The 27,215-nt window shown below is 37.0% G+C and overlaps 1 protein-coding gene across 1 annotated transcript in view; it reads right to left on the bottom strand.

Annotated features, from left to right (window-relative positions):
* Positions 1 to 27,215, bottom strand: part of PDE11A (phosphodiesterase 11A) — a 169,979-nt gene that overhangs the window by 11,898 nt on the left and 130,866 nt on the right. The window contains exons 13-19 of the mRNA XM_070956878.1: positions 19,622 to 19,731; positions 12,416 to 12,506; positions 10,607 to 10,707; positions 7,999 to 8,076; positions 4,972 to 5,035; positions 2,959 to 3,033; positions 2,178 to 2,261 (exon numbers count right to left, since the gene is read on the bottom strand). Coding sequence (XP_070812979.1) covers positions 2,178 to 2,261; positions 2,959 to 3,033; positions 4,972 to 5,035; positions 7,999 to 8,076; positions 10,607 to 10,707; positions 12,416 to 12,506; positions 19,622 to 19,731 — 603 coding nt within the window. The remainder of the gene's footprint in view (positions 1 to 2,177; positions 2,262 to 2,958; positions 3,034 to 4,971; positions 5,036 to 7,998; positions 8,077 to 10,606; positions 10,708 to 12,415; positions 12,507 to 19,621; positions 19,732 to 27,215) is intronic.

Here is a 27,215-nt window from a genome sequence, read left to right as displayed (position 1 = left end):
TAAAACAATAACAAATGTTTATTATAAGATATTTAATAGATTACAATTACCTGACTTGAAACAATATTTTGTACAATTTGCTACATGATCGCTATAGAGTTAAGGGGTAGATTAGGCCCTTAATCTGCTGAAAATCAAAATATTATAAATAATTATTATGTTATGTCTTCATGATTCTTCTCCAACATCAAATATCTGAGATGAAATAGATTGTTCCTGAACGGGCCAGAGTTTAGTAATATCCTTACCTATAAAACCTTCCCTGCACAAGATTCATTTGGTATCCATCATGGTCCTATCCATAGAATTTTATCAGAAGCATCAAAATCATTTCCCATACTTTTTGTCTTTAATACATTTTGTTGTGTGTTGTGTCTTAGGTTTTGATTATCGCCTATAAATACCTATATGGCCTAGGACCTAATTATTTGGGGGATTATCTGGTCCCATAGTGTCTGTCATTCCTGAACAATCAGATAGAAATCTTCTTCCTTTAAATCCCATCAACTAAGCAATGTAATCTAGCAAGATCCAAGAAGCAGGCCTTCTCTGTTATAGATATTGCTTTCTGAAACAGCATCTTCCCCAGAAACTTGCTACCTGCCTTTAAAGAGCGCTAAAAACAGAGCTTTTCCATCAAGCCTTTGGTCAGGATGATTGGTGAGCGTGGTAGATGATTTTCTTCATTATTCCTTTTTATATCATGTTTTTAATTTTGTGAATCTGCTCAGGGTCATATTTGGAGCTGAGTAAGCTTAGAAATGGGATGGATGAATAAACATGCAAATAAATCAATCCAGCTTCTTTCCTCTAATCTCGAGTAATATGAGGTCTATTGGAAACAGAAGTGCAGCTGAAGAAGTATATTAATCCTGAATGCCATTAAAATGTATTGCAGAACTCTTTTGAAAAAATCAGTACCAACAATATAAAAATTTATAAACTCAATTTTAAAAACAATTTTAAAAATTACTAGCATCGATATTAACCCGTATTGGTATGTTTTAATTAAAATGTACAATTGAAATGCAAGTCAATTCAAAACCTGCTTTAAAAAGCACTACAGAAAAGACTGCTCCATAAAGGACTTGTACAGAGGAATCTGAGTTAACAACTAAACAAGAAGCCCTCCAATATAATCTTGGCCAAAAATATGGAAATGTCTCCTTTTGCAGGTTGTAGTTTTCTGCAGTGTCCTAAGTGCTTCTTGTCTGACTAGCACATACTCTCCAAATTTTAGAAGTACAGACCTTACTCCACTAACATACTGTCGAGTTGAAAACTTTTGTCAATATGAATAAACTTATCCAAACCCGATGGTTAGGAGAAGTGGGTTTGGTTTCCGTGTGCCACACATATCTGTAGTTCACTGGAACCTCAACCTCCCTCTCTTGCCCTCCTCCTGCCACTATTCAAAGCCCACCGGGCTGCTTCTTCAGGAAAGCTGAAAAATGTGCCATTTCTACTCCAGAGGATGAGCCTATGCCATCACTGCCAGCTTTTACCATGGTGCTGTCACCCATGCAAGGCAAGAACCGGACTGCACAGGCATTTACATTTGTTGGACTTGCAAACCAAACAGACTGCTGAACAGCCTCTCAGGATGTACCCGGACTGCAAGCAGAGCACTGTCTGTAACTCTGAAATGGAGCACTTGGTTAAAAAGGAAAATACTTTGCCTTGTTTGTGTTGTAATGGAAGTTTTATCTTTTCGAAATTTTTTTAAAAATACTAATAATAACAATAACAATAATTGTCTTCATCACATATAAACAAGGGAGGAAAATACAAAACGCTGCTATGGTTCTTGCAACTTACGAACCAAAACCAATAGATTCAGAACAGGGATGTAGAGACGAAGGAAACCCAGGGAAGAGCAGAGGAAGACAATGATTTCTTATCTGATTTGCTTTCTTTATTGACAGACCACACTGCTTTTGTCCTGATCTATATTTACTCATTTCACTGCATAGATTTCTCCGTTACAAGTACCTTTGCTGCTTTATCAAGTGTAGTTTATGCCTCAGGAGAGGAAAATGAAATGCATAGGGTCTGTGAGATGGAAAAAGCTGCAAAAATTGTTATGTCATCTCCCTCTCCTCCTCCCCCCTCCTTTTGCTGAGAGGCAAAACCCGTGGGCCTTTTTTTAACTCTGCACCAGCAGTATGCACAATTACCTGATAGAGAGGCATGCAGATACTATCAATCCATTCCAGCTGTAATCGAGGCAGTTCATCTTTCCTGTTCCGATCAAATATAGCCTGTGCGGAGAAGAGGAATGTGTCAAGCTTTATTACTCTAGAGTATTTTACAGAAGCTGCTTCATCCAATATTTTGGATCTAGGATCAAATTGTTATAAACGGAACACTTTGAAAACCATAATCAATCTTTACACACATTTTCCTGTCTTTTGTCTAGAATGAAAAATAAACCATTTATTATTCTCTGGCCCTGTTTAGGGAATGTAGAGGTTTCATTTATTTGACCGCTTTACAATTTAATTCCTTAGTATCAAACAAATGCAATCCACTGTTGGCATTTACGTTGCATAGGAAAATAGGAAAAAATAAATATATGAAGCATTATTTTTGCTATTCATTTCGGAGAAGTGCAATGCAATTCTTCCTGCTTCCACTCTGAAATAATTTCCATTGTGCTCAGTTTCACACACTTCTGGCAAGTATGGTTATCTGAGCGGAGCTGCAAAAATCCCTAGGACCATCAGATGGCACAACATGAAGAACAGTAAATTATTGCTGCCATCTAGTGATTGTCTAAGGGTTTTGCAACCCAGATCTGATAATTATCTTTTCGGAATGGAATCCAAAGCTTAGTTATTATACACTGATAATGGGAAAGTTACAATATTAATTATATCATATCATCATATCACACGACGATTATACTATGTTTGCTCACTCTACAGCAACAGATCATTACCAAAGTGGTTAACTTACAGAAGGTGTGAGTTTCAGTTCAGATCTCTCCCTGTCCCCTTGTTCAAAGAACTCACTTGTTACCAGTTCAGCTACCTAAAACACATACAAAAAGATCAAATTATAGTTTATATTGTTAATTGTTAATCCAGACTAAAGCCTTTATTAAGTAAAAAGATTAAGTATAATCTTATACTTATAAGTACAAATGGGTATTTGACTATTTGATGCCCTTTGTGAATACTTAGGCATAATGCATGCCTGTCATGCTATGCAATGTTATGTGAAGAGCAGAAAACGAGTAATAAATAATAAAGGAAATTAAAACATGAGTTTGGAAAAAAGACAATATAGCTTACTCTACTACCTGGTAAAACATTCACTATGTCTCTCAATACTTTTTTAACCCTTGCAAACCCTCCATGTTTCAAACATGCTTCATATACGCTTTTCCCTTGTTTAAACTTCTCTCTCACCTGTCTCTTTTTGATGTTTTCATTAGGTTCATATAACCAAGACTTCCTTGATTCCCCCCCTCACTTTCTCTTGATACATTCGCTCATCCTTCATATACTTGTTTTCTAATTTATTCTTCATTCACTCTCTTAACATGACCAGCCACTTCAATATGTTCATTTCATACATGCCATTCATTTTTGTAGTTTTCTCTTTGATACATTAAATTTCAAATCCATCCTCCTTGTTGCATCATACAACTGTGTAACATTCACTGCAAATCCTTGGGATTCTCAGCCAACACTGCAAACGCACGTTCACATTTCCGACCAACCAAGGGTTGCAAGGGTTGGTCAGCCATTTCTTCCTCCACATGCAATGTTGAATAATTTATTAAGCACCCATTTATTCTCTTGCATGTTTTATTTCCATTGTTTTACTGCCATTCAGCAACTGCAACTCTGCTTTAGCATAAAACATTCTATAATTCATACCTTTTCAATTTAGAATATGATTTCACTAAATGAATAAATGTATAGCAATAGCAATAGCACTTAGACTTATATACCACTTCACAGTGCCTTACAGTCCTCTCTAAGCGGTTTACAGAGTCAGCATATTGCCCCCAACCATCTGGGTCCTCATTTTACCGACCTCGGTAGGATGGAAGGCTGAGTCAACCTTGAGCCTGGTGAGATTCCAACTGCCAAACTGCTGGCAGCCAGCAGTCAGCAGAAGCAGCTGCCGTACTACACTCTAACCACTGCGCCACCACGACTCTGGTCCTAGTTCAGTATAGTCCTGTTCTCACATGGGGACGGGGGAGGGAGACAGGCAGGGGGAGCGACAGTGCTGCTGATGTCGGTCATAAGAGCAAGCAGTTTGCCAAGCACTCAAATTTTGCTCATGTGACTACCGGAGGATCACAGTGGCTGCATTTTTTAAACCAGATTTGACAGGACACTAGGTGACCAGTCGTAAGTCAAGGACTACCCGGAGCATATAAATAAATGATTTATTTTTTATACTGTGGCTTACGGAGAAAAACAAACGCTAGCACCAGGTTTAATAAGGCTATAGCAGCCATTCTGGCTACAATTGATGGGAATTTCAGATGAATGCATCAAGTTGGGTAAAAATAAGCAAAGCAATCCTTCAAATAATTTTACGTAAAGTTTTGAATGAAAAAAAATAAAGTTCTTCCACAAAGATTTATGGTAAGCCTTTGCTTTCACTATTTTATGCCAGCATGGACCTTAAAACACTGTCAATTAGGTACAGCAACTTTTTTTAAATTCACATTTTTAATAAAATGCAAATGTTCATCATAATTGATTATGTGATTACGGAAGTAGAATCTCTTGAAATACTCTAATACTGTAAATGTTATCAATTTAGCAAGAAAAAAGAAAAAGACCGGGCAATAAACTGCATGTCGCAGAAGATCTGTGGTATTTTTTAATGCAAGCAATGGTATTGTAACCTGACTGCAGATTTGGCCCTTTCCATGTCAGGTTCCTGAGAAAATTGTTGGGACAGAACCTCCTCTTTCTTGTGCTGCTATTAATCATGACTTGCCTGTCTTGAAATCTCCCATGGTTTAGTTGCAGCTCCAAGGTCACAGGCTGTCATTAGCATTGATCTGAAAAACAGAAATGAACAATAAAAATGGAACAAAGCTTTGTTGGTTTTCTAAACAGATTCATCCTGAATACATGAGTTTTTTTTTAAGAGGCAGACGTAACACCTTCTTCGCCAGTTTAAAGCATGGCACAGTTTGGAATTTGAATAGTCACTGTTTTTATGTCATTAGATAGAGGAAAGCTAATGCATTATAGATATAATCAAATAATGACTTTTCAATGCTAACTATTGAGTGTTACAAAAGATGCATGTTTCACTGCAGACTAACTACTCATTTTGCTGTTGTAGTTTGATTACTAAAGTCATAATATAGAATACTGGGTATTGGAATGCCATGATATGATAAAAGGAAATTATGTAATATATACAGCTTTGGGTAGTCTGTTTGCCTGGTTATAATAGGCTACTGTACTTATGGTGAGAGACATTCCAGACACTGTTTGAACAGTTTCTATCGTTTGTGCGCAATAAATATTCAAGATTATTGTAAGGATTACTCCATCTTAATGTAGTTAATACCTGGCTACAAATATGTTTTATAAGTGTTGAGAGATAAGAATTACTCAGATGGAGAAAGCATTTATGTACAAAGCACAAAGCATATTAAACTATAAGCAAGCCCAAAAGAACAGCAAGTATACTGGGGATTTTTAGAAAAGGAAATGTATTATCCATATTCTAAAATCAGGAATGGGTGAAATATGGAAAAATAGAAAATTATCTATACCTCATCTAAAACACAAAGACTTAAAGAATAGTTCCTTTCATGAGTATGTTTCATTCCCCCATAAATGAAAATACCTAGATACTGATGTTTATATATTCCCGGTCTGAACATATTAACAGAGCTTCTTATGGTATAAAGAGGATTGCAGTGGACCATCTAAATTAGCCTTCTCAAACTTCATGCTATGAAGGTGTGTCAAAATACACCACAGGTAGTCCTTGATTTATGACAATTGAGCCTAAAATTTCTGTTAAGTAAGACATTTGTTAAGTGAGTTTTCCCCATTTTACAACCTTTCTTGCCTCAGTTGTTAAGTGAATCACTGAAGTTGATATGTTAGTAACCGGGATGTTAAGTGAATCTGGCTTCCCTATTGACTTTGCTTGTCAGAAGGTCGCAAAAGGTGATCACATGACCTTGGAACACAGCAACGGTCGTAAGTATGAACCAGTTGCCAACCATCTGAATTTTGATCACATGTTCATGGGGATGCTGCAAAAGTCATAACTGTGAAAAATGGTCATAAGTCACTTTTTTCAGTGCCATTGTAGCTTTGAATGGTCATTCGATGTAAATTGAGGACTACCTGTACACATAATTTGCAGTCTACATAGCTTTATGCATTTTGTTCCTTCCCAGTGTTTTCCCACAAGTGCAGGGTCTGCTATTTTTTCTGGATCAACCAAAAATTGAGCCATGGTTTGCAACAAGAATTGATCCAACTGGCTTATTGCCCGAGCCTAATATCATGGCCTGAGAGAGTGTGACTGGCTCAAAGTCATCCAGCTGGCTTTCATGCCTAAGGCAGGACTTTATGCTTTATGGGAGTTAAAATTCAGCTGTCTCTGGAGGTCACCACATAAAAGAACACTGATTTAGATGAGCCTTTATGACCCATGTAACAAATAAAAAAACAGCTTTTTCTTCCCAAAGGTTGCTTTAAGAAGGGACCATTTTCTGCAATGTGTACCTTCTCCTTCCAATGTGTATGGAAAACACAATCAGAGGCATTTGGAAGGAGCATTGAAAAAGTTAAAATAGTGGTTGTAACTACATGATCGAGGCTGTCTTCACTTTAAAAAAAATCATTTAAAACAAAAGCCTGTTTTTAAGAAAGACAATATAAATAAATGGAAAAAGAATGGTAGTAAATAGTTAAATTGGAGACAATAGGCGAAAGTAACTCTACCTGCATGTGAGAAATTGACAATTAAAATAATCTGTGGGTACCCATGTGCCTTAACTGAGAATATGAACTGAATCAGCTAATGGGTTTGCTTTTTTGTAGGGGTTGCTATGCAGCTTTATTCACATATCCCCCAATATTATACCTGTAAATACATTAAAATATTCAACCAGCACCTCAAATGTTTAGAGATTTCTCCTTCCAAAAGAAATGAAACATGGGAGAATAGGTGTTGTGACTGTTCAAGGAAAAGGGAAGCATGATGGAAATATGCAATTTAAATTTAACAAATAAACACAAGGGTGTTTCATTGTCTTCCTCTAACATGACCAAACCTCAATTGTTCTTTTAAAAAAAGGAGTGCCAAATTTCTAACAATAGCTATGGCTCTTTGAAGCCACCTTGTAGGAGCTCCCTTCACATGAACTGTTTTAGGCTTTCGTGTACAGGTTTGTTGTCAGTTTATATTTTGATATCAGATGTACTGTTGTTTTTTTTTAAAAAAAGTAGCCTTGGAGCATAGCTAAATACAAACATACATTATTGATCTCAGGAATCAGAGCAAATATTCAGAGAATTTCCATGCTTTGCTGAAATCAGGACATTTGGTAACCCCAGAATACAAGACCTGATGATCATAATCTTCACTGTAAATACTTAAAAAGTGTGGTAATGAAGACATTTTTTAAAATGTCAAATGTAGATCGACTCAAGAATCAACGGTCTTTGACAAAGGTGTCCAACATTTAGACTTGGAAGCAGTTTCCATTTCAGAATGGATTGTTTTGACCTTTCCGGAAATGTTTTGAGCTCCAAATAATTCCAGAATGTTAAAACAACCAATTTTGAATTCAAAACAATCACTTTTAGGCTCAAGATAAGATGTTTTCAATATGAAATGTTTCAAATTAAAAATGTTTTGCACCTCTAGGATGTACGGAAATTGACTGTGCACTTCTAAAGCCACTGGGAGGAATTTGGCCCCTTGTCCTTGCAGAGAGCCTCAATTCCTACGCCAGGTGAACTTTACCCAAGAGAAAGATCTCACCGGAATACCTCTCGTTGATATTTAACATTCCAATTGTAGTCTCCTTTGTTGACAAGTTCAAAAAATTCAGTCCTCTTCCTGTAATCAAACATTACAATATTACAAACCAAACAGGGAAAAGACATGTATTTATAATATATATTTATTTATTTAAAATATTTGTATAGCTGCCCATCTTAGGCAGCAATATCCTAGGTGTTCAAAAGCAGTAATTAAATAGTAAAAACAAAAGAAAAAACGTCCCAGGCCTAGTAACACAACACATCCACATATATCCAAATCAAACTTTAAAATTTCATTAAGCTGCAGCCTCCATACTATCAAACGGCTTACGGGAAAAGTCAGATCAGGACTAGATGTATGGAAATTCATGCCCACTATGCGGAAATTAACAGAAAAAAATGTGCTAAATAATCCTTATTATAACAAGTAAAAATTAGCACAACCTACAGTATATAGTTTAGATTGTTCCAGGTAGTTAAGGTGATAATTGCAGGAGATGTCTCTTAACAGGCCATTCATCATATGCTGCCAGTTATAGATTTGTAATAATTAAGGACAGAAATGATGGAAACCTATTACTTAATATTTACTTCCCTCCCCCAAATAGAAATGCACAATGTCTGAAATTAACTCTCTAAACTTCTGCATCTTCCATAGCCCTTGATCAGATATTATTTCAATCTCATCCCTTCCAAATGATTTAGAGCAGCGGCCCCCAATCTTTTGGGCACCAGGGACCAGTTCCATGGAGGAAGGTTTTTCCGTGGACCGTGGTTTTGTATGTGGTTCTGCATGATGCATCCCACAGATGGGGCTTCACTTGCTTGCACGGCCCAGTTGCTGGCATACCACAAACCAGTGCCAGTCCATGGACCGGGAGTTGGGGACCCCTCTCTAGCTATTAGATGGGCTAGAGAGCAACAACAGTACATACACAAATTATGCATGACAGGCATGTTCTGGATTCTTTTTATTAAACAATATCTAACATCTAATTAATGCACGAGTCATTATATACTACTGTAATACATAATAGAGGAAAAAAACCTTCCAAGAACAACAAATACTTTCTTCCCTCTTAGTGACGAAGCCTCAGACTACTCACTGTTTTCCGTACATTTTAGTTTATATAGATCATTGGAGCATTGGAAGTTTCTAGTATTATACAAATTCATGCTGGCAGAAAAAAAATATCATTTCTTTCATGCAGATTCATTCAATCCCTCTGGGAATAAGTACTGCAGTGATTACAATTTTCACAACTGTACACTAACAGGTGCGTTTAAATCAATCGTATTCTTAACTGTTCAAAGGCAAATCTGCATTGCTTCAGCACTACACAAGATTGTCTTGTGGGTGGAACCTTTTTATTACTATTGAAAATAAGAAGCTCACTATTTAGTATGTCTTTTGATTCCTGAAAAAGCAAAATCACATTTGAAAAACGTGTTCCCAATTGTTTTGTCTGTCTTAAGGATATATAAAAATAGATTAGGCAGCTAGTTTCCATATGTGATCTTCCTATACATACATTTTATATATTAGTGAAAAGACATATTCCTAAGTGTCATATTTTATACTTGTGTCACCCCTTTTGTGTCAAATTTCAACTATACAAGTGGAAAATTTAAGGAAAACATGGTAATCTCAGGAGGTGGACTCCTCTTTCTGTTCATGAAGCCCAAAATTTCCATTGCTAAGCAAGACAGTTGTTAATTCATCAAATTTATCAAATTTCTATACCGCCCTACTCCCGGAAGACTCAGTTAAGTGAATGTTGCCCCATTATGACTTTTCTTGCCATAGTCTTTAAGTTGTTAAATTGAATCACTGCAGTTGTTAAATTAGTAATACGGTTGTTAAGTGAATCTGGCTTCCCTTTTGACTTTGCTTATCATAAAATGTGATCACCTGACCCCAGGACACTGCAGCTGTCATAAATACAAGCCAGTTGCCAAGCGTCCAAATCTTGATCACATGACCGCGGGGATGCTGCAATGGTCATAAGTGTGTAAAACGGTCTTGTCACATTTTTCAGTGCCGCTGACAAATTGAACGGTCGCTAAATGAATGGTTGCAAGTCAAGGATTACCTGTACTAACAACTTGCTTTCAAATAATTGTTAATGGTCTCACTAATGCCTTATAAAATCAGATTAGAAGATAAAGCAACTTCATTATTTAACTCCTGGTTTTAATATAAAATGTTACCCTGTGAGATGGAGTTGGGCTGAGGGAGAGAATGACCGTTTCTCTCAGGCAATTCCTGTAGCCGAAGGTGGACCAAAAACTGGGCCTAACTAATCTTAGTCTAATACTTTAATCACTAAGCTATCCTGGCTCTCATATGTAGAATATATCTGGCATGGGTGGCTCAGGAATTCTGGGAGCTGAAGTCCACAAGTCATAAAAGGGCCATCATTCCCCACCCCTGCTGTAAAGGATGCCATAGCTGTGGGTGTGAGAATAAATAATGAAAATGGTAAGTAAATACTAATTTATAGCATTGTGTATCCAGTGCTCCAGCTGATACTTAAACACCATTGTTGAGGACTGCAATTCTTTCAGAATTTCATTTATCAAAATTAGAAAATGGCAATACTTACTCAAAATAGAGAGTGAGGTCTGTTGCCAATATTGACTTCTTCAGAAGCTGCATAAGATCACTGTAATCCTTGGAGGACAAATTAGCAAAGATGTTGTGACCCTATAATGAAAGAGAGAGCAAAGCTAAATAGCTCAGAATCAATTTTTCCAATAAATCATCACTGTGTCTCACCATTGCAACAAATCTTTTTTTTTAAAAAAAATTGTAATGAAATCATTGCAAAAATATTTCATTCAGCTGCTATACTTAAGATGTAATGCTAGTTTTTTCTGCTGGACTGAAAGCATGGCCTAGTTGTAAATAAAAATATTGTCCATCTACTTTTTCTTTTTTGCATATAAACTGATGAACAACCTATGGAAATATCAACCTAAAGAACTTTAGCTTTTTCTTTAAGCTGAAGTTTTATGTTAGTTGTTTTTGGTTTTTATTTGTATGGTGGTTTTAATTTGTTGTTATCTGCCCAGAATTGCTATGGTAGGAGGTGGGTAGTTACATAAATCTAAACAAACAATTCATGTATCTGCACAGGGAGATAAAATACAGATTACTATTAGGCTATTCACCCAATCCTAAATATATATCTATGCTCATAAATATCAGTTTCAGTAAAACTTGTTTTGATGTAAATATGCCAAAAATGCTACAACCTCTTTAAGGCTGAGTCTACTTTAGATGTTCTCTTGAAATGTTCTTATTTATTTTTTGGGATTCATATAAAATAGAATTCTTTATTGGCCAAGTGTGACTGGACACACAAGGAATTTGTCTCCGGTGTATAAGCTCTCAGCTTACATACATGCCACAAGTGATAAATCATGATCATAATCATAAAATACAACATTCAGTGTTAGTCATATGATACTAAATAATCAATCAACATAAATCACAATAAGGTGTGTTTCTCTGTATAACTTCTGAGATAAATTGTAGCCAATGGCAAATTATCTAGGCTCCATCCAATAATATGCTAATAGAGTCCTATTTATGATCTGATCCTCCTCTGATTTCCCTGGAACTTTCACTACTATAATAAACTTTTCCCCTATTCATTTCTGTCTACCCAGACAAATCCAATTCATTCTGGAAAAGGAATCTATATTAATGTAAATATTTTCTTATAGTAGTTATGTAAATATGAGTTACATCAAAACCTAAATTCAAGAAACAAATTCTTCATCCAAAATTCATTAAATATACTAATACAAAATTCTATGTATGCATTCAAGTAACAGAGCTATGTCATTGGAGGAAAACTTCCAACCTCATAAATGCAAAACTTTAACAATGCCTTTTTTTTTCAACTCCAGCAGCTCAACCCATGAACTTCTTTTCAATCGAAAGATGAATGCTGTTCAATAATTTAATACTAGAATTAATAGTTTCTGTAATTAGGAACAGGTAATGCCAGCCTATATTTAGGGAAATAATTATTTATTTATATTTCCCCATAAGAGAGAATATATTACTAAGAACATTACAGCTCTAATTGTAAAGAAGAAATCAAAACCGTTTTAAGCACATTTATTAAATGTATATGCCACTTATCCGATTCTGCAAAGCGACTCTGGGCAGCTTACAATTAAAATATATAAAACTGCTTTTGCTTTTTGGAAATATTTTGCTTTGAGAGTAAATATTACGTAAGTCATATCGTTAAACTCAGTGCCATATATGGAATGCAGAATCTGTTTTCTATGTGCTGGAAGAGAAAATACCTTTTTAGATATGCAGCTTTAAATAAAGCAGCTTTTGACAGTTATTTTTAGAAAAGAAGAAGAGACCAGGTAATCCATGTTTTTTGTACCTCACTCTGAAGAATCATTACAGCATGGTTGAAATGGTGATGCTCTAGAGTAGCAGATGTCCCATAGAGCTGAGCTAAAGCAGAACCAATTCTGAAAAAACAAATGCAACATATGACATTCTTTCAGCATATGCTTCTGAGATTGTCAAAATGATGAGAGAAATTGTATCCCAATCTTTCGGTTTTGTAGACCAGACCATCAACTTTGCCAAACTCACTGTTTTCCATCTATACCACCATTCCAGGATGAGAAAGGGGAAGGCTAAAGGAAGGGTGATAACAGGGATATATATTCAGATTATAGATCTCTTCAACATATAAATACAATATGATCCGTGAGTCTGAATAATCTTTTCTACACAATCTGATCTCTTTCAGTCATTGGGACATTGGTTTCTTCATTAGTAATGGTTTCTTCTGAGCTGGGCTGTGAAATGAACTGGTAAGGGCTATATTTCTTTTACTTTCTTTAAAATTGTTTAAATTCTGCTTGGAGAAGAAAGTGTCCAAAATGGGGCTGCCAAAGGTTTCTGCCACAGTTTAAAATTAGATATGTGTAATTCATGACTGGAATCTGCACATTCACCATATGAGGGAGGGGAGATCTTATAGGAAGATATATTTTGATGTATTTCTGGTAGTAGAGTTGCCTGCCATTTGTCCGTCCTTCCGTCCATCCTTCCACCCACCCACCCACCTACCTAATTTATATGCTACCCATTTCCCCAATAAGGCAGGCTATGAACTATATAATTAATAAGTCATAGCCTGATTTATGTAAACCCAAGTTTTATGCTTTGTATTTCTGAAAAGGATTGCTTTTTCAGCGTTGTTTCTGGAAATCGGGTTAATATTGTTTGCCAAGTAATCACAACATATATGACAAATCTCAGGCAAGACAAAACAACTATTGTTCATAGCTTCCAATTCTGATAAATCAAAAATTAAGCAGAAGTCACACAGCAGCTGAGAAAGAGTGGATTTATAACCAATTCACTCTGTCTTAACTGCTGTGCGTTTTCCACTTGTTATTTTAAAAATATGAACAATTTATTATGTAATTTATAACCTATATAAAAACTGGAATGGAAGTTGTAGAAGGAAAATATAATCTAGTCAAATGTTCAAGATAAGTTACATCTGGAGGTGCAAGCTTCATTTTTAAAAATGAGATATGACTAAATATGCATACATGTGCTGTTAATGCTTCAGTTTAAGTTTTATATGCTTTCAAAACAAATTCCTGTTTAATATCTGCATAGCTGTGTAACTAACCACACACCTACACAAACATATATTGTAGTACATTTAAAATACTAAATTTAATTCTTCCAGGAAAGTATGAATTACAATTACAAAACTGGTAATTGTTAGAACATATCAGGATTAAACCGTCACAAGAGATTAACACATATCACTATTTCATTACCAGAAAGCACTCTAAAGTAACAGATGAGGCTTGGTGTTATTGGTGTGTGTGTGTGTGTGTGTGTGTGTGTGTGTGTGTATGTTTATGTATATATGCATAGTTGAAGAAATTAGTTTAAGAGATTCTGGCTGGAATGAAAAGAATTCTCCTAGGAGATTATATTGCAAAGCTACACTACCCAGATATTTAATCATCATGGGGCAGCTGTAATGAGAGAAAGAGGAGAAAATTACCAAGAATGTTGTCCCCCAGAGGAAAAAGCAGTGAAGTGGATTAACATTGTGTGATACTGTTTTCAATCACACTCCTCCTAATCTTTCATTGTGCTGAACCCTCCCCACCCAAGTTAGGAAAGAAATGGGAAAGGTGAGGCATAAATTTACAGTCTTTGCAACGTGTTTAACTACAAATCACAACATGTCAGGGTAATAACACTTGTTATCATTACACTTAATACACTATGTCACCAATTGCCTATAATCTTTCAGTTATTTCTTTAACATTACAAAAAGACCATGTTCTCCCTGCATGAACTCACAGAACTCAGTACAATACAATTGGCAATAGTAAATAATGCTTTTTTATTAAAAAAACAACCTTTAGATTAAATGGGTTGCATTTTGATATCCATTTTATAAAATACTGCGGTTTTAAAAATGTTTGAATCTTTATTTTTTTATTTGTCAAGCAAATAATTTGTCAAGCATATATAAGATAAAAGGTAAAAGTATAAACATAATTTGAATACATGAAAAGAGTAAGTAAAAAGGAATATTAGGACAGGAATGGTAGGCACTCTGGTGTACTTATGCACGCCCCTTACAGACCACTTAGGAATGGGGTGAGGTCAGCAGTAGACAGTTTAAGGTTAAAGTTTTGGGGGTTTGGGGAAGAAACCACAGAGTCAGGTAGTGGCATTCCAGGCATTGACCACTCTGCTACTGTAGTCATATTTTCTGCAATCGAGTTTTTTCTTGCCAAGTTTCAAATCTCATGTAATTTTGCTGTGCACCTGGTTTCAGATTTGAACCTAAAAGCTTGCTGTACACGGACATTTTGACTTTCTGGTCAATGTCTCAATGTGCTAGATTTTGTTATTCCTGCAAGAGTTTATCCATTTTTAAATTGTATTTATCTGACATAAGCGCTATTGTTCAAGATTGTACAAAAGCATCCACTGTCAGAAAAATCTCAAATAGTATAAATTCAAACAGGAACATAAAGCCTTCTCAGGAGACATCCACTGTTAAGCTTCATAAAAACTTGCATTTTACTACTGAGTTAATGCAGCAGTCTGCCAGGGTGAACTCAGCTATACCAGTAGTTCTTCCATCTTCTATTCACTGCCAGAATTGATCTTGAATAAACCTAGCCCACCTCATACATTTGGCATTATAGAGAAGTATTCCAAAGAAATATTAGTCTTTCAAAATTGGGATGGAATAGGAAATCTCTTTGAATGTAATCTATTTTACATTCAACAGCCAAAAGCTTATTTCTTCTAATTTCCATAAAATCTTCTTTTTATATATCGTTTTTGTTAGTGTCTATGGCAGTGGTGGAATTCAAATTTTTCTACTACTGGTTCTTTGGGCGTGGCTTGGTGGGCATGGCAGGGGAAGGATACTGCAAATCTCCATTCCCACCCCACTCCAGGGGAAGGATACTGCAAAATCCCCATTCCCTCCCCACTCCTGGGGGAAGGATAGTGCAAAATTGCCATTCCCACCCCACCCTGGGGCCAGCCAGAGGTGGTATTTGCCGGTTCAAAATTTCCGCTACCAGTTCTCCAGAACGTGTCAGAACCTGCTGAATTTCACCCCTGGTCTATGGAGATTCTCAGTCATCCAGGTCATAGTTGTCCCAAAGGTACTTTGTTTTTCTTGTTAGTATACAGCTATAAACATTTTTTATAATGCATTCATTTTGAATGCTAATTTTTAGCCTATAATTTATTTGATAATTTCATAGCTCTATGCAACTGAAACGATGATTGTTTGATCCAGTAGTTGTTCCAGTTCAGTTTGAACTGCAGGCCAAACGTACATTCTTCAAAACAAGTTTGCATACTAATATTATACTTCCTCTCTTTTTAATTAGACACTGAAACCATTAACGGTCCTCAAAAGCCCTAGGCTTTTATACTACCTTGGTAACTGTTTCACCGTTAATCAGATTTAGTTACTGCAGAAAAGCACAGTAACAGTCCCACAGAAGAGAAACAGATAAAAAGAAGACAGTAAGAAAGAGCCTTAGACTTTGGAGTTATCTAGCTTTTCTGCTTCCTCTTGCATGGGGGTATATTTTTATCAATGGCTCTTCAAATTCCTTACTATGATAGATGATTTCTTTCAAAAGGTGTAGCAAAGAATTCTTCATTGGCTTCTCCCATACACAGCTTCTGTAAATTGTGCAGGGGAAAAAAATTCCCCTAACATTAAGCACCCACTCAGTACAAAATGGTATGCCCTTGCAGAATTTTTAAAAATTAACGTAATTTGCTGTGTGTGTGCACACACACACACACACACAAAGCAATAGTGACACAGCTATTGTACTGTATGGCTGAACCCAGAGCCATCGCTTTGAGAAAGAGCATGTTTTCATTCATAGCAAGGCTTTGCAGAGACCACAGCAAGATTTTTTTTTCACGTTAAAAGATTCCAATTGCAAATAAATGAGTGACAGAGGTCAGAGTACAGAATACAGCATCACAGAGTTAGAAGGGACCTTGGAGATCTTCTAGTCCAACCCCCTGCCCAAGCAGGAAACCCTATACCAGTGATGGCTAACCTTTTTGGCACCAAATGCCAAAAGCGTGAGTGTGCGCGATTGTGCATGTGCACATGCACACCCATAATGTAATGTGCCACCCCTGCCCATGCGCGCATGTCTTCCCCACGTACCCACGTGCATGCCCACACGTCTTCAGTGTGCACCTTGCACAGTGCGCATGCGTGGCAGACACCCCAAAACCAGCTGGCCAGCAGGAGGCGTGACTGCATGCGTGGTGGAGTTGAGCTGGGGTGACGGCTCTCATGCCCGCAGAGAGGGCTCTGCCTGCCACCTGTGGCATGCGTGCCATAGGTTCACCATTACGGCCCTATACCATTCCAGAAAAGTAGCTGTCGAATCTCTTCTTAAAAACCTCCAGTGATAAAGCACCCACAATTTCTAAGGGCAAGCCATTCCACTGATGAATTGTTCTAACTGTCAGAAAATTTATCCTTAAGTTCTATGTTGGATCTCTCTTTGATAAGTTTCCACCCATTGCTTCTTGTCCTGCCTTCAGGTGCTTTGAAGAATTGGTTATCCCCTTCTTTTTTGTGACAGCCTCTCAAATATTGGAATATATAATGGGAAAGATAACGGTGCGCTGTCAGATGCAGTAACAAACTCACTTGTTCTAGCACCCAAGTCAATCCATTACCTGGTGGTTGGTTTATCCAATGGAAGACTATCCTTGTTGCTATTACAGTTTCATAGATAGCAATCACCTTTGCTCTACTTAAGCTGATATACAGAATAGTGAAACATGAGTACAGTCCCTCATATGCACGGGATTAAGCCAAACTACAACACATACCATCATGCTATACTGGATAACTAAAATACTTCCCAAAATGAAGATATAGTCAAGTTCCCCCATTTCACACCAAGTCCTGAATAGTAAGGGTTTTTTATATATATTTATTTTGCACTTAGTGTTGCTGGAGCTGTTATAATACAGAATTGTATTAAAATTCATATTTTCTTAAGGCCTTGTACTGTGCTAACAGTGCAGACCTAATTGGTTTTTCTGAAATCTATTGCCTAGCAACTAGGTGGGCCAAGTGTGTGTGTGTGTGTGTGTGTGTGTGTGTGTGTGTGTGTTTATCAGTTTTCTGTATCAAATATAATCTGCATGCCATAATGCAATTCTGATACTGAATTCTTAATACAGAGAATTATATTAGCTGAAATAGTCTCTAACTGGAAACGGAAGTTCTCATTTGGGGTACTGTACTCCAAGTCCTCAATTTACAACAGTTCGCTTAGTGACCGTTGGCTGAAAAATTACAGAGAAAATAAATCTAGAGAAGGTATGGCTCCAATTTTGTTTTTCTGATAACTTAATTGCCTGAATGGGAGCAGTTACCATGCAATGAATCTGTGCTCCAGTTTCACCCAAAACAATAAACAATATCTATATTAGGAAACCCAACATATTGTGTCGGCACAACACTATGCTAGGAATAAAATAACAAGCATAAACAGAATACTTTTTTATAACAGAGATGTAAACAAAACAAATAAAATTAAGAATCTTCTATGACGGAAATTCAGCCTCCCAAAAGCAATGCACATGTCCTGTTGCAAAGTACATTTTACAATGTACATTCATCTATTTGTGTGTTTTATGCTTATACTAAATCAAACTACGTCATTTTTCTTTCCCAACTGGTAAAGAATGTTATTACCTGTCCAAAGCCTAATCCCAGAAGCAGCAGTATCCTTTATCTCAGATGAGGTCTTTCAGAATCGTAAAACCAAAATATATTCTGTGTATAATCTGAAACTGCTAAAGAAGATGATGACACTACAGAATCTGACCTCAATCCTCCCTGTAAAGACTTTGGTCCTTTGGTACAAAATCTCAGACCATTAAATGCCTATGGAGATTCTTACGGATAAACACCCATTGAATGGCTCAGGGGTGTGAATGGATTTCCAGAAAAAATGCAGACTACAGGAACCATTTGCACTTCAGTTTGAGTTGCAGCCAACACACTTAGCCCCAACAATCTGCACCTGTCTTCAACAGTGCAGAAAACATCCTGCAGCCAAGAAGGCTCCACACCCATTTGCACTACTCAGGTGACCCTTAAGACATAGATAAACCTCCAAGTGGCCTCAGTGACTCTCTAAAAGAATGCAAATGACCAGCTGTCTGCAAGGAATATAAATCCTGCCATTCTTCATCATCCAGTCAGAGCTAAAGAAGCTTCTTGGATGAGAAGCGAAACGTCTTCAAAGAAAAAACAAAGAAATTCCAGTTGACTCCTAAAAAAGCACTTTTGGGGCCCAGACCGTTAAATTTGTTAATTAAGGAGACATGCTAATCCAGAAAAATAGTCCTTTGACATAGACTATTGTGAAGGAACTGTCTGTGTAGAATCTGAGTAGAATCAAGGCACAAAATTATTTTAGGTATAAGCTCTTACTTTCATGTGGGCAATAACAAATTAGACAGAACTTTGCAGACCCCCCTGCAAAGTCCATCTTATTGTATTACAAGCCAATTATCCTATAAGAAGTCCTCCTAAAAAATACACTATGACCACTAAACTCTAAGGATCATGTGGGTAGTTGGAAGAGGTTGCATATTAGGAAGCTGAGTAGTGTGTGAGTATAATCCAACTCATCAACCAGTCAGAGTTTAACATGTTATAAAAACCCAGGAACTCTTGCAAAAAGTTGTCAATGTGTCACACACAAACCACAAAATAGCCTGTCTTCAAGAAACAAGGCACCATTTATGTAAAAAGTGTGTTTTGTTTTGAATGCAAATGCTTGCTAAAGTTTTGCCTAATTTAATGTTATGTTAGATGGATATTCATTTGTAGCAGATTAGGTCATGATGAAAAAAATAATTTGAAAGGAATTAAGTTTTCTTTTTAAGAAATGTAGAGAAAGAAATGCAATTTTATTACACATATCTTGAAACCAACACTTATCTCTAACTTCTAAAATATTAATTTTCAAAATAAGACAAACAAATAATAGTGGAAACATACTTAGCTTGAAATGCATTGTTTGTTCCTCTGTGATCAAGGTCATGGCATAAACATCCAACAATCAAAGCTAAAATTTCTATTTCTGTCAGAATCTTCTGAAATTCTGCTGTCTGAAAATAGAAAAAAAAATTATATTGGTAACGTCAACAAATGCAGTCATTTTTAAGCTGTCGTTAGAAATCAGATAAATCAGGGGTCTCAAACTGGTGGCCCACAGGCCAGATATGTCACGCACAGGCCATGCCCGCCCCAGCTCCGAGAAGGGAAAAACGTTGCCAAATGTCATGTGATGGCAATGTGATGCTGCGAGTTTGACACCCGTGAGATAAATGGATATTGGAGGAAGGGCCAAGATGTATCAGCGGTTAAGTTTGATAGTCAGGATGAGCTAGTGGTTAAACTATTATCACCTTAAACCCTGGGATGATTTGGATCATTCTCTCTCAACTTACCTCACAATGTTGCTGCTGAAGGGAAAATGGGAGGTAGGAATGCTGGTTACCTCCCTTAAGATCCTGAAGGAAAAGCACGATATATACCAGTGATGGCGAATCTTTTCGGCACCGAGTGCTGAAAAGGAAGCTCGCACGCACCTGGGCCACAACCCAGAAGAGGAGCTGCCCAGGGCGCATGTGCGCCCCCAAAAATGAACTTCTGGTTTCAGCTACTGAACTTTTGGTTTCAGCCAGTTTTTGGCGCACATGCACACACAACAATCATCTGGCCGGCGCACATGCTCACACAGGAAAATGGAAGACCAGCTCTTCTAGTTTCTGGCACTGCTGCATGCAAAAAGGTCAGCAGATCGTCGCACACGCATGCGTGCCAGAAACCCGGAAACCCAGAACGGGCAATGCCGCACGTGCTAGGCGACATGGCTCCGTGTGCCACTTCAGGCACACGTGCCATAGGTTCACCACCAATGATATATACCGTAGATAGTCCTTGATTTACAATAATTCATTTAGCAACTGTTTGTGATTACAATAGCACGGGAAAAAAAAGTGACTTGTGACCATTTTTCATACTTTCAACCAACTGTTGCAGCATCCCCCATGATCACATAATCAAAATTTGGGCATTTGGCAACTGGCATATATTTATGACAATTGTACTTAAACTGTCTTGGGGTTATGAGATCACCATTTCTAACCATCCCATCCTGCTTGCAACAAGCAAAGACAATGGGGGGGGGAGCTAAATTCACTTAGTGACTGCATAATTCACTTAACCACTGCAATGATTTACTTAACAATTGTGGCAAAAATGAGGCAAAATTCACTCAATTGCTTGAATGGCTTGGCAGTGGCAATTTTGGGCTCGGCTGTGGTGGTTAAGTCAAGGAGTATCTGTACATTTAGCAAATAACTAAAGAGTTGTTCATAATTCCAATGCCCTCTGTATGGAGTAAAGCAATACCTCTCGCTTTTCACTATATCAGCTAGAATTAACTCATAGGTGCAAAAAAGCTCAGAAGTGAACTATTGCAGCATTGCTAGATGGTAATCTTATAAATGCCTTCGTTCTATTGATATCCTGCTATTTTGATGATTTAAAAAGGAAGCTTACTGGCCAAGATGGACTATAACTAATTGGTTTTCAGCTGGTAAGGTGTCCAATAAAAACAACAATAAAAGGGAATCTGATCAGAGAGCATCCCTTAAATCATCTTTCTCTGCACAGGTGCACTTCAGGTATGTATGAATAAATCTCATCCCTAGCTGGAGTTCAGCGGGGATGTGAACATGACAGAAAGGAACTTTTTTTATCTACAATAAAAGCTTCAGTTTGCCTTGTAAGGTGATTGTCCTCAGTTTTTCATACTTTATTCATTTAACACACTAAACAGGTAATCCTTGACTTACAACCATTCATTTAATGACTGCTTGAAGTTACAACGGCACTGAAAAAGCGAATTATGACTGTTTTTCAAATTTATGACTATTGCAGACTCTCCCTGATCACGTGATCAAAATTCAGATGTTTGGCATCTGGCTCATGTTTACAGTTGCTGTGCCATGGGATCACCTTTTGAGACTTTCTGACAAGCAAAGTCAATGGGGAAGCCAAATTCACTTAACCGTGTTGCTAACTCAACAGCTTAAGTGATTCACTTAACAACTGCGGCAAGAAAGGTCATAAAATGGAGCAAAACTCACTTAACCGTCTCACTTAGCCAACAGAAATGTTGGGCTCAATTGTGGTCATAAATCGAGGACTACCTGTATTACTGAAGCTATCAAACAGAGGTAGTTTAAAGCTAACAAAAGGAATTACAGTATCTGCCATCCTTTTCTCTTTGATGAAAAAATACATCTAGAATGTGATAAGAACATCAAAAGAGCCATGCTTGATCAAAAATCCACGTATCCCATCCTGTTCCCACACTAGCCCACCTGATATCCATGGGAGTTAGCAAGCAGGAGATGAGCGCAATAGCTTGTTTTGCCACTCATTCTCCCATTGTGAAACATGAATATGGAGAGGCATAGACTGGGTTTGCACTTCGCATTATTCTATTTGCTTGCATTTGGCTTAAAGAAGTGCATGAACTCAATTACTATGGCTCTTAAATCATAGTTTACACCTTAGCTCATTGAGCAAACAAGCCATTTTTCAGATACAGGAAGTAAAAACTAGCTATCGAGGGTAGTAACCACTGATAATCGCATTCCATGAATCAATCTAATCACCTTTTTAGAGACCCAAATTAATGGGTGTCATTCCATTTTATGACAGTGAATTCCTCAGGTTAGTTAAATCCAGTGTAAAATATTTTTTCTTCTGTGTCCTGCTTTTCCCTCCATTTAATTCCACTGAGTGCTGAGTTTTAGGATTGTTAAGAGGGAGAAAAACTCTAATATCCATTTTCTTCATACCATTCATATATATAATAATTATCACACACACAAAAAGCCTCAAACACATTTCCCTTAGGAAAATCCCTGCAGGACTGCAGAGTAAATGATAAAGAAAAAAATCACAACAACATGATCCATGTTTTTCACTTGTATCATCCTATACACGTACAAACAATGGAGAGTTTCCATTATAATGAAGCAATCGATAAGTCTATCTTTTTGATGAAAGCAGTTGAGCCATGGTGGCACAGTGATAAGAGTGCAGTACTGCAGGCTACTTCTGCTGGCTGCCTGCAATTTGGCAGTTCAAATCTCACCAGGCTCAACGTTGACTCAGCCTTTTATCCTTCCGAGGTCGGTACAATGAGGACTCAGATTGTTGGGGGCAATATGCTGACTTTGTAAACCGCTTAGGAGGGCTGTAAAGTGGTAATATAAGTCTAAGTGCTATTGTTATTGCTATCCTGTAAATGCCTCTGCTTCGGGTATTTGATCATCTAATGTCCTTTTCTGCATCTTTTCAAGTTATCCTGATGACCACAACCATACACGCTGTTTTGAGGGAGCTGCATCTCAGCACTGTACAAAAGTATTATGCTATTGACAATCCAATTCCTCTTCTAGTGATTCACCAAAATGTGAAATTTTCTTTTTTTTCCACAGTAGTTGTACACTGGGTCAATGTTAAATGAGTAAGTGTTGTTGACTTATCTTGCTGAGTTGGCACAACATTTTAGGAAAGATTGCCATGCCAGCACAATGCAGGGCATCACTATTATATAAAGAAACATGTTCAAATCTGATACCATCCTTCTCCTCACTGTTATATGATTTGTGTGCAGTAAATCTTGTAATGAAATAAGCTAATATTAGTTATGAGTGATAATTCCAAAGGTATCATTTCCAATGCAAATGCAATACGAGCACAGAAAAGATTTGGTTCCTATGTCTAGTCTAATGAAGAGAAGGACCAGGGGGTCACATGATTGTAGTCTTCTGATAACTAAGGGCCTGCCACAAAAAAGAGGGAGTCATTCTCCAAAGCATCTGAAGGCAGAACATGAAGCAACAGATGGAAACTTATCAAAGGGAGATCCAACCTAGACTTAAGGAGAAATTTCCTCATAGTGAGAACAATTAGAAGAGCTTGCTTCCAGATGTTGTGGATGCTCCATCACTGGTGGTTTTTAAGAAGAGACTGCACAAGCATTTGTCTGAAATTATATTGGGGCTGTTGCTTGAGCGGGGGATGGGGCGAGGGCTGGGCTGGAAGACCTCCAAGGTCCCTTCCAATTCAGTTATTCTATGAAGACTAAAGAATTATATTCCCCTTACTGTCAAAATCTAAGCCTGAAAAGAATTATATACAGCACAATGTACTATAATAGTGGAAAAGAACTTCTTTTTGCTGGAGAATAAATTATCTCAACTCACTAGAGCCAGAGTCTAAATGTAATTATAAAGGTCATTCTTTATGTGAGGAAATGAATTACATTTTAACTGGTCCGTTTTATGTGTTTTGTTATTAGGACTCTAAATTTAATTATTGCTTCTATATATCAGTTGTGAAAATGAAGAAAAAAAGCTGAAAAGATTATCTGAAGAAACAAGAGTTGATAAAAGAATGGATCTAATCCTGAGGTTGAACCTACAATCAAATTCTATACTCACTATAGTCTCATTATAATCAATGAAAGCAGTCATGTGAGTTAAAATGATGGATGTGTAAGTTGCACTGCTAGGTCTATAGCTCTCAAAGGCCAAGCCATACAGGGTAACAGTATAAATCATTAAACATATAAAAAACTCCAATGCTAGGAAGTTATTTTAAAAATTTAAAGCTTCCAAGCACGATCTACAGATAGAGTTAAAATATTAATAAAAAGAGAAAGAAAGTTGAGCTAAGTATGCTTTTGAAAATCATGTGCCCTTCTCAGATTACAAAATAACATCATGGTCTTTTCCAAATGCCAGAAAAGTGTGATTAGTGACAATAATTCCACTGAAAATAGGTCATAAAGATATTCTCGACTGGACCCGCAGATCTATTTAACTCCGACCAACATAAGCCACCACAGCAGTATATTACTGCCAAACCAAGATTAATATGCCCAGGGAGCTGTGCTGCACATACCCCTTTTCCCATTATAATATGATCTGGTTACATAAATGTAGACAGTTATTGATGAAAGATATATATGGTAGCCACGAGAACACGACTATAATCAAGTGGAGGCCATTTAATTGCAAACAATTACAACCTTATTTAACAATAACCTTATTCCCAGTAGATAGTATGGAATGTGAGTTGTTTTTCTTTAAGAGATACATCAACAAAATTCTGTGCATTTTTACAAAATGATGGTCTCTGGGGCCACCAGCCTATCTTTTTTCTTATGTTTTATAATTCATTATATGTTTTAGTTTATTTTCCCACCTTTAATTCCGTTGAATTAAATTGCCTCTGTCCCCTTTTACTCCCTTTCTCTTAAGTTATTTTCTCTCCTTTTCCTCAAGAAGGGTTTCCAAATTGAAAAACTTTGAAAACTCTTGTCTTAGGGAAGTGGTCAGGTAATTTTTCAACTATTTTAGTAGACGGTGGGTAATCAACCTTTTCATCACTATGCGCACAAGGCTGTCTGTCTCCTTTACATCTGATTTTTAAAATTAATTGTAGCAACTTTAATGAAAAAAATTGGTAGCTGACATGTGGCAAATCCAAATGTGTTACATCCCTATCCTCTTCAATTATAAGAATGCTTATGGGCCCTGAATGGCCACTTAAACCATACAAAAAAATAAAATGGGATGGAAATATATGCAACTATCGGAAGGAAAAAAAAAGTTGTTGGGATGAGTTGATGAAGTAGGTGCGAGCATATTCCTACAGGGCCATATTTATTAAAGGCTTCTTCCTGATTTCTTTGCCAGCTCTCAAGATGGGAGGAATATGAATGCAAAATCCTCACCATATTCTGTTTCATGGTCACCAGTCCTCGCATTTACAACAATTGTAGTGTCTCTAAACCATCTTGTAATCTCAATTTGGGTGCTTGGCTGGAATGTGCTGGGATCACATGATCTCCATTTGTGACCTTCCCAGCCAACTTCCAAAAAGCAGAGTCAATTGGGAAGCCGGATTTTCTTAACAAATGCAGCAAAAAGGGTAGAAAAATTGGGCATTACTCACTTAATAACTTTATCACCTAGCAACGGGAGTTCTGGTTTCAGTTGTGATTATAAGTTGAGGACTCTGCAACTATTTTTTCTAACTAAATCAGGCAGGAGGTGAGCATCATAATAGGCCAGGAAAAAAATAAGTGAATCAGCCATTGGTCAAGTTAATAATTCTTTCTTTCTTTTCTTTTTTTTAAAATCCAGGTCTATCTGCTTTACAGATATTTGCCTTAGTTGGTTACTGACTGCTTAGTTTTTTGGAGGGCTTTTGGTTTCCAGTCAACTGTCTTCTTTTATTTCTCTTGATATATTTTGTTTTCTTTTAATTTTTGTCTGTGAGCTGCCCAGACTTACTATGGGTTGCCTCCAAATTGAAATAATCAATCAATCAGTGTTGCCAGGTGATGACATATATCACAGTGGAAGTCATAAAAGGTAATGTATGAACGAAGTTATCCATATTACAGTTCCCCGAGTAAATATAGCTACTGAATGCATGAAAGCTCGAGTTGTAGACATTTCTTTGCTACCATCTAGCGGTCCCCTGCATTTCTATAACCTACATTTGTAGCCAAGATTTAGTTCCTGAGCCTATATACTTGGTTTAACTGTTGACTGAGTCATTGTTGGTAGTCAGCTAGGAGTTGCTTAGTTCTGAAGGCCTACATAACTGAAAGATAAATGTTCTGGTATAATTCACAAACTTTAGCTAGGGAGACAATAATAGATTAGCCCTTTTTCAATAAGACTTAACTTCCTGCTAAGCAAAGTTCAAATTACTACGGTAGCTACAGTACTCATCCTTTAAAAAAAAAGACTAGAGTCAATTATTTCTAAAAGAAAAATCATCTGACAAACTCATACCGTGTTTTCCCGAAAATAAGACCCTGTCTGATATTTTTTTGAACCCTGAAATAAGCGCTTGGCCTTATTGCCATACACTCAAAAGCCGATTGGGCTTATTATCAGGGGATGTCTTATTTTGGGGGAAACAGGATAGTAGCTAATTCTTTCATTTGAAGTTACTTCATTTGAGGATACTTTAAAGTAGAAGAATAAGGAATAATGATCAGGATTGTAAAGAAGTTCAGGTCAGGTTTCATATAACTATTTTATTTTAACCTGCATTAAACACAATAATTTTAATGACTCTGAATTAAGGAAAGCATGACTTAGTCCTGATGGGGAGTCTTGAACAAATGAAATTATACATGATTTATCTGCAGCAGAAGAACATGTGCAAATAGTTTGTAAGTTTTCATTATAAACTGAATTTTGAATGGATGCAGAACCTTTTTACACAGTCACCATGTTCGGATCCCAAACCCCCAGAAATACTTTCAGGTGCCCCTGGGACCATTCTCATTTGTCATATTCACACATCCTAGAGTCGATCAATAGTTCCTTCAGCTGATCAACAGGGGGACACAGAAATCAGTACAGTATCCAGTTTTTACAGCACATCTCATTCTCATCCTTAGTTCCGGTCTCATAGCTTTTCTTAGCACTTAAGAATCAACAATGGCTGATTACTATGAGCAGGGCCTGAGGTCTCT

The sequence above is a fragment of the Pituophis catenifer genome, unplaced genomic scaffold, assembly GCF_029215685.1.
Source record: "Pituophis catenifer annectens isolate HBS135680 unplaced genomic scaffold, rPitCat1.0.hap2 SCAF_1, whole genome shotgun sequence".
NCBI lineage: Eukaryota > Metazoa > Chordata > Lepidosauria > Squamata > Colubridae > Pituophis > Pituophis catenifer.
The sequence above is the reverse complement of the archived record's forward strand: the minus strand, read 5'-3'. Positions and strand labels throughout refer to the sequence as shown.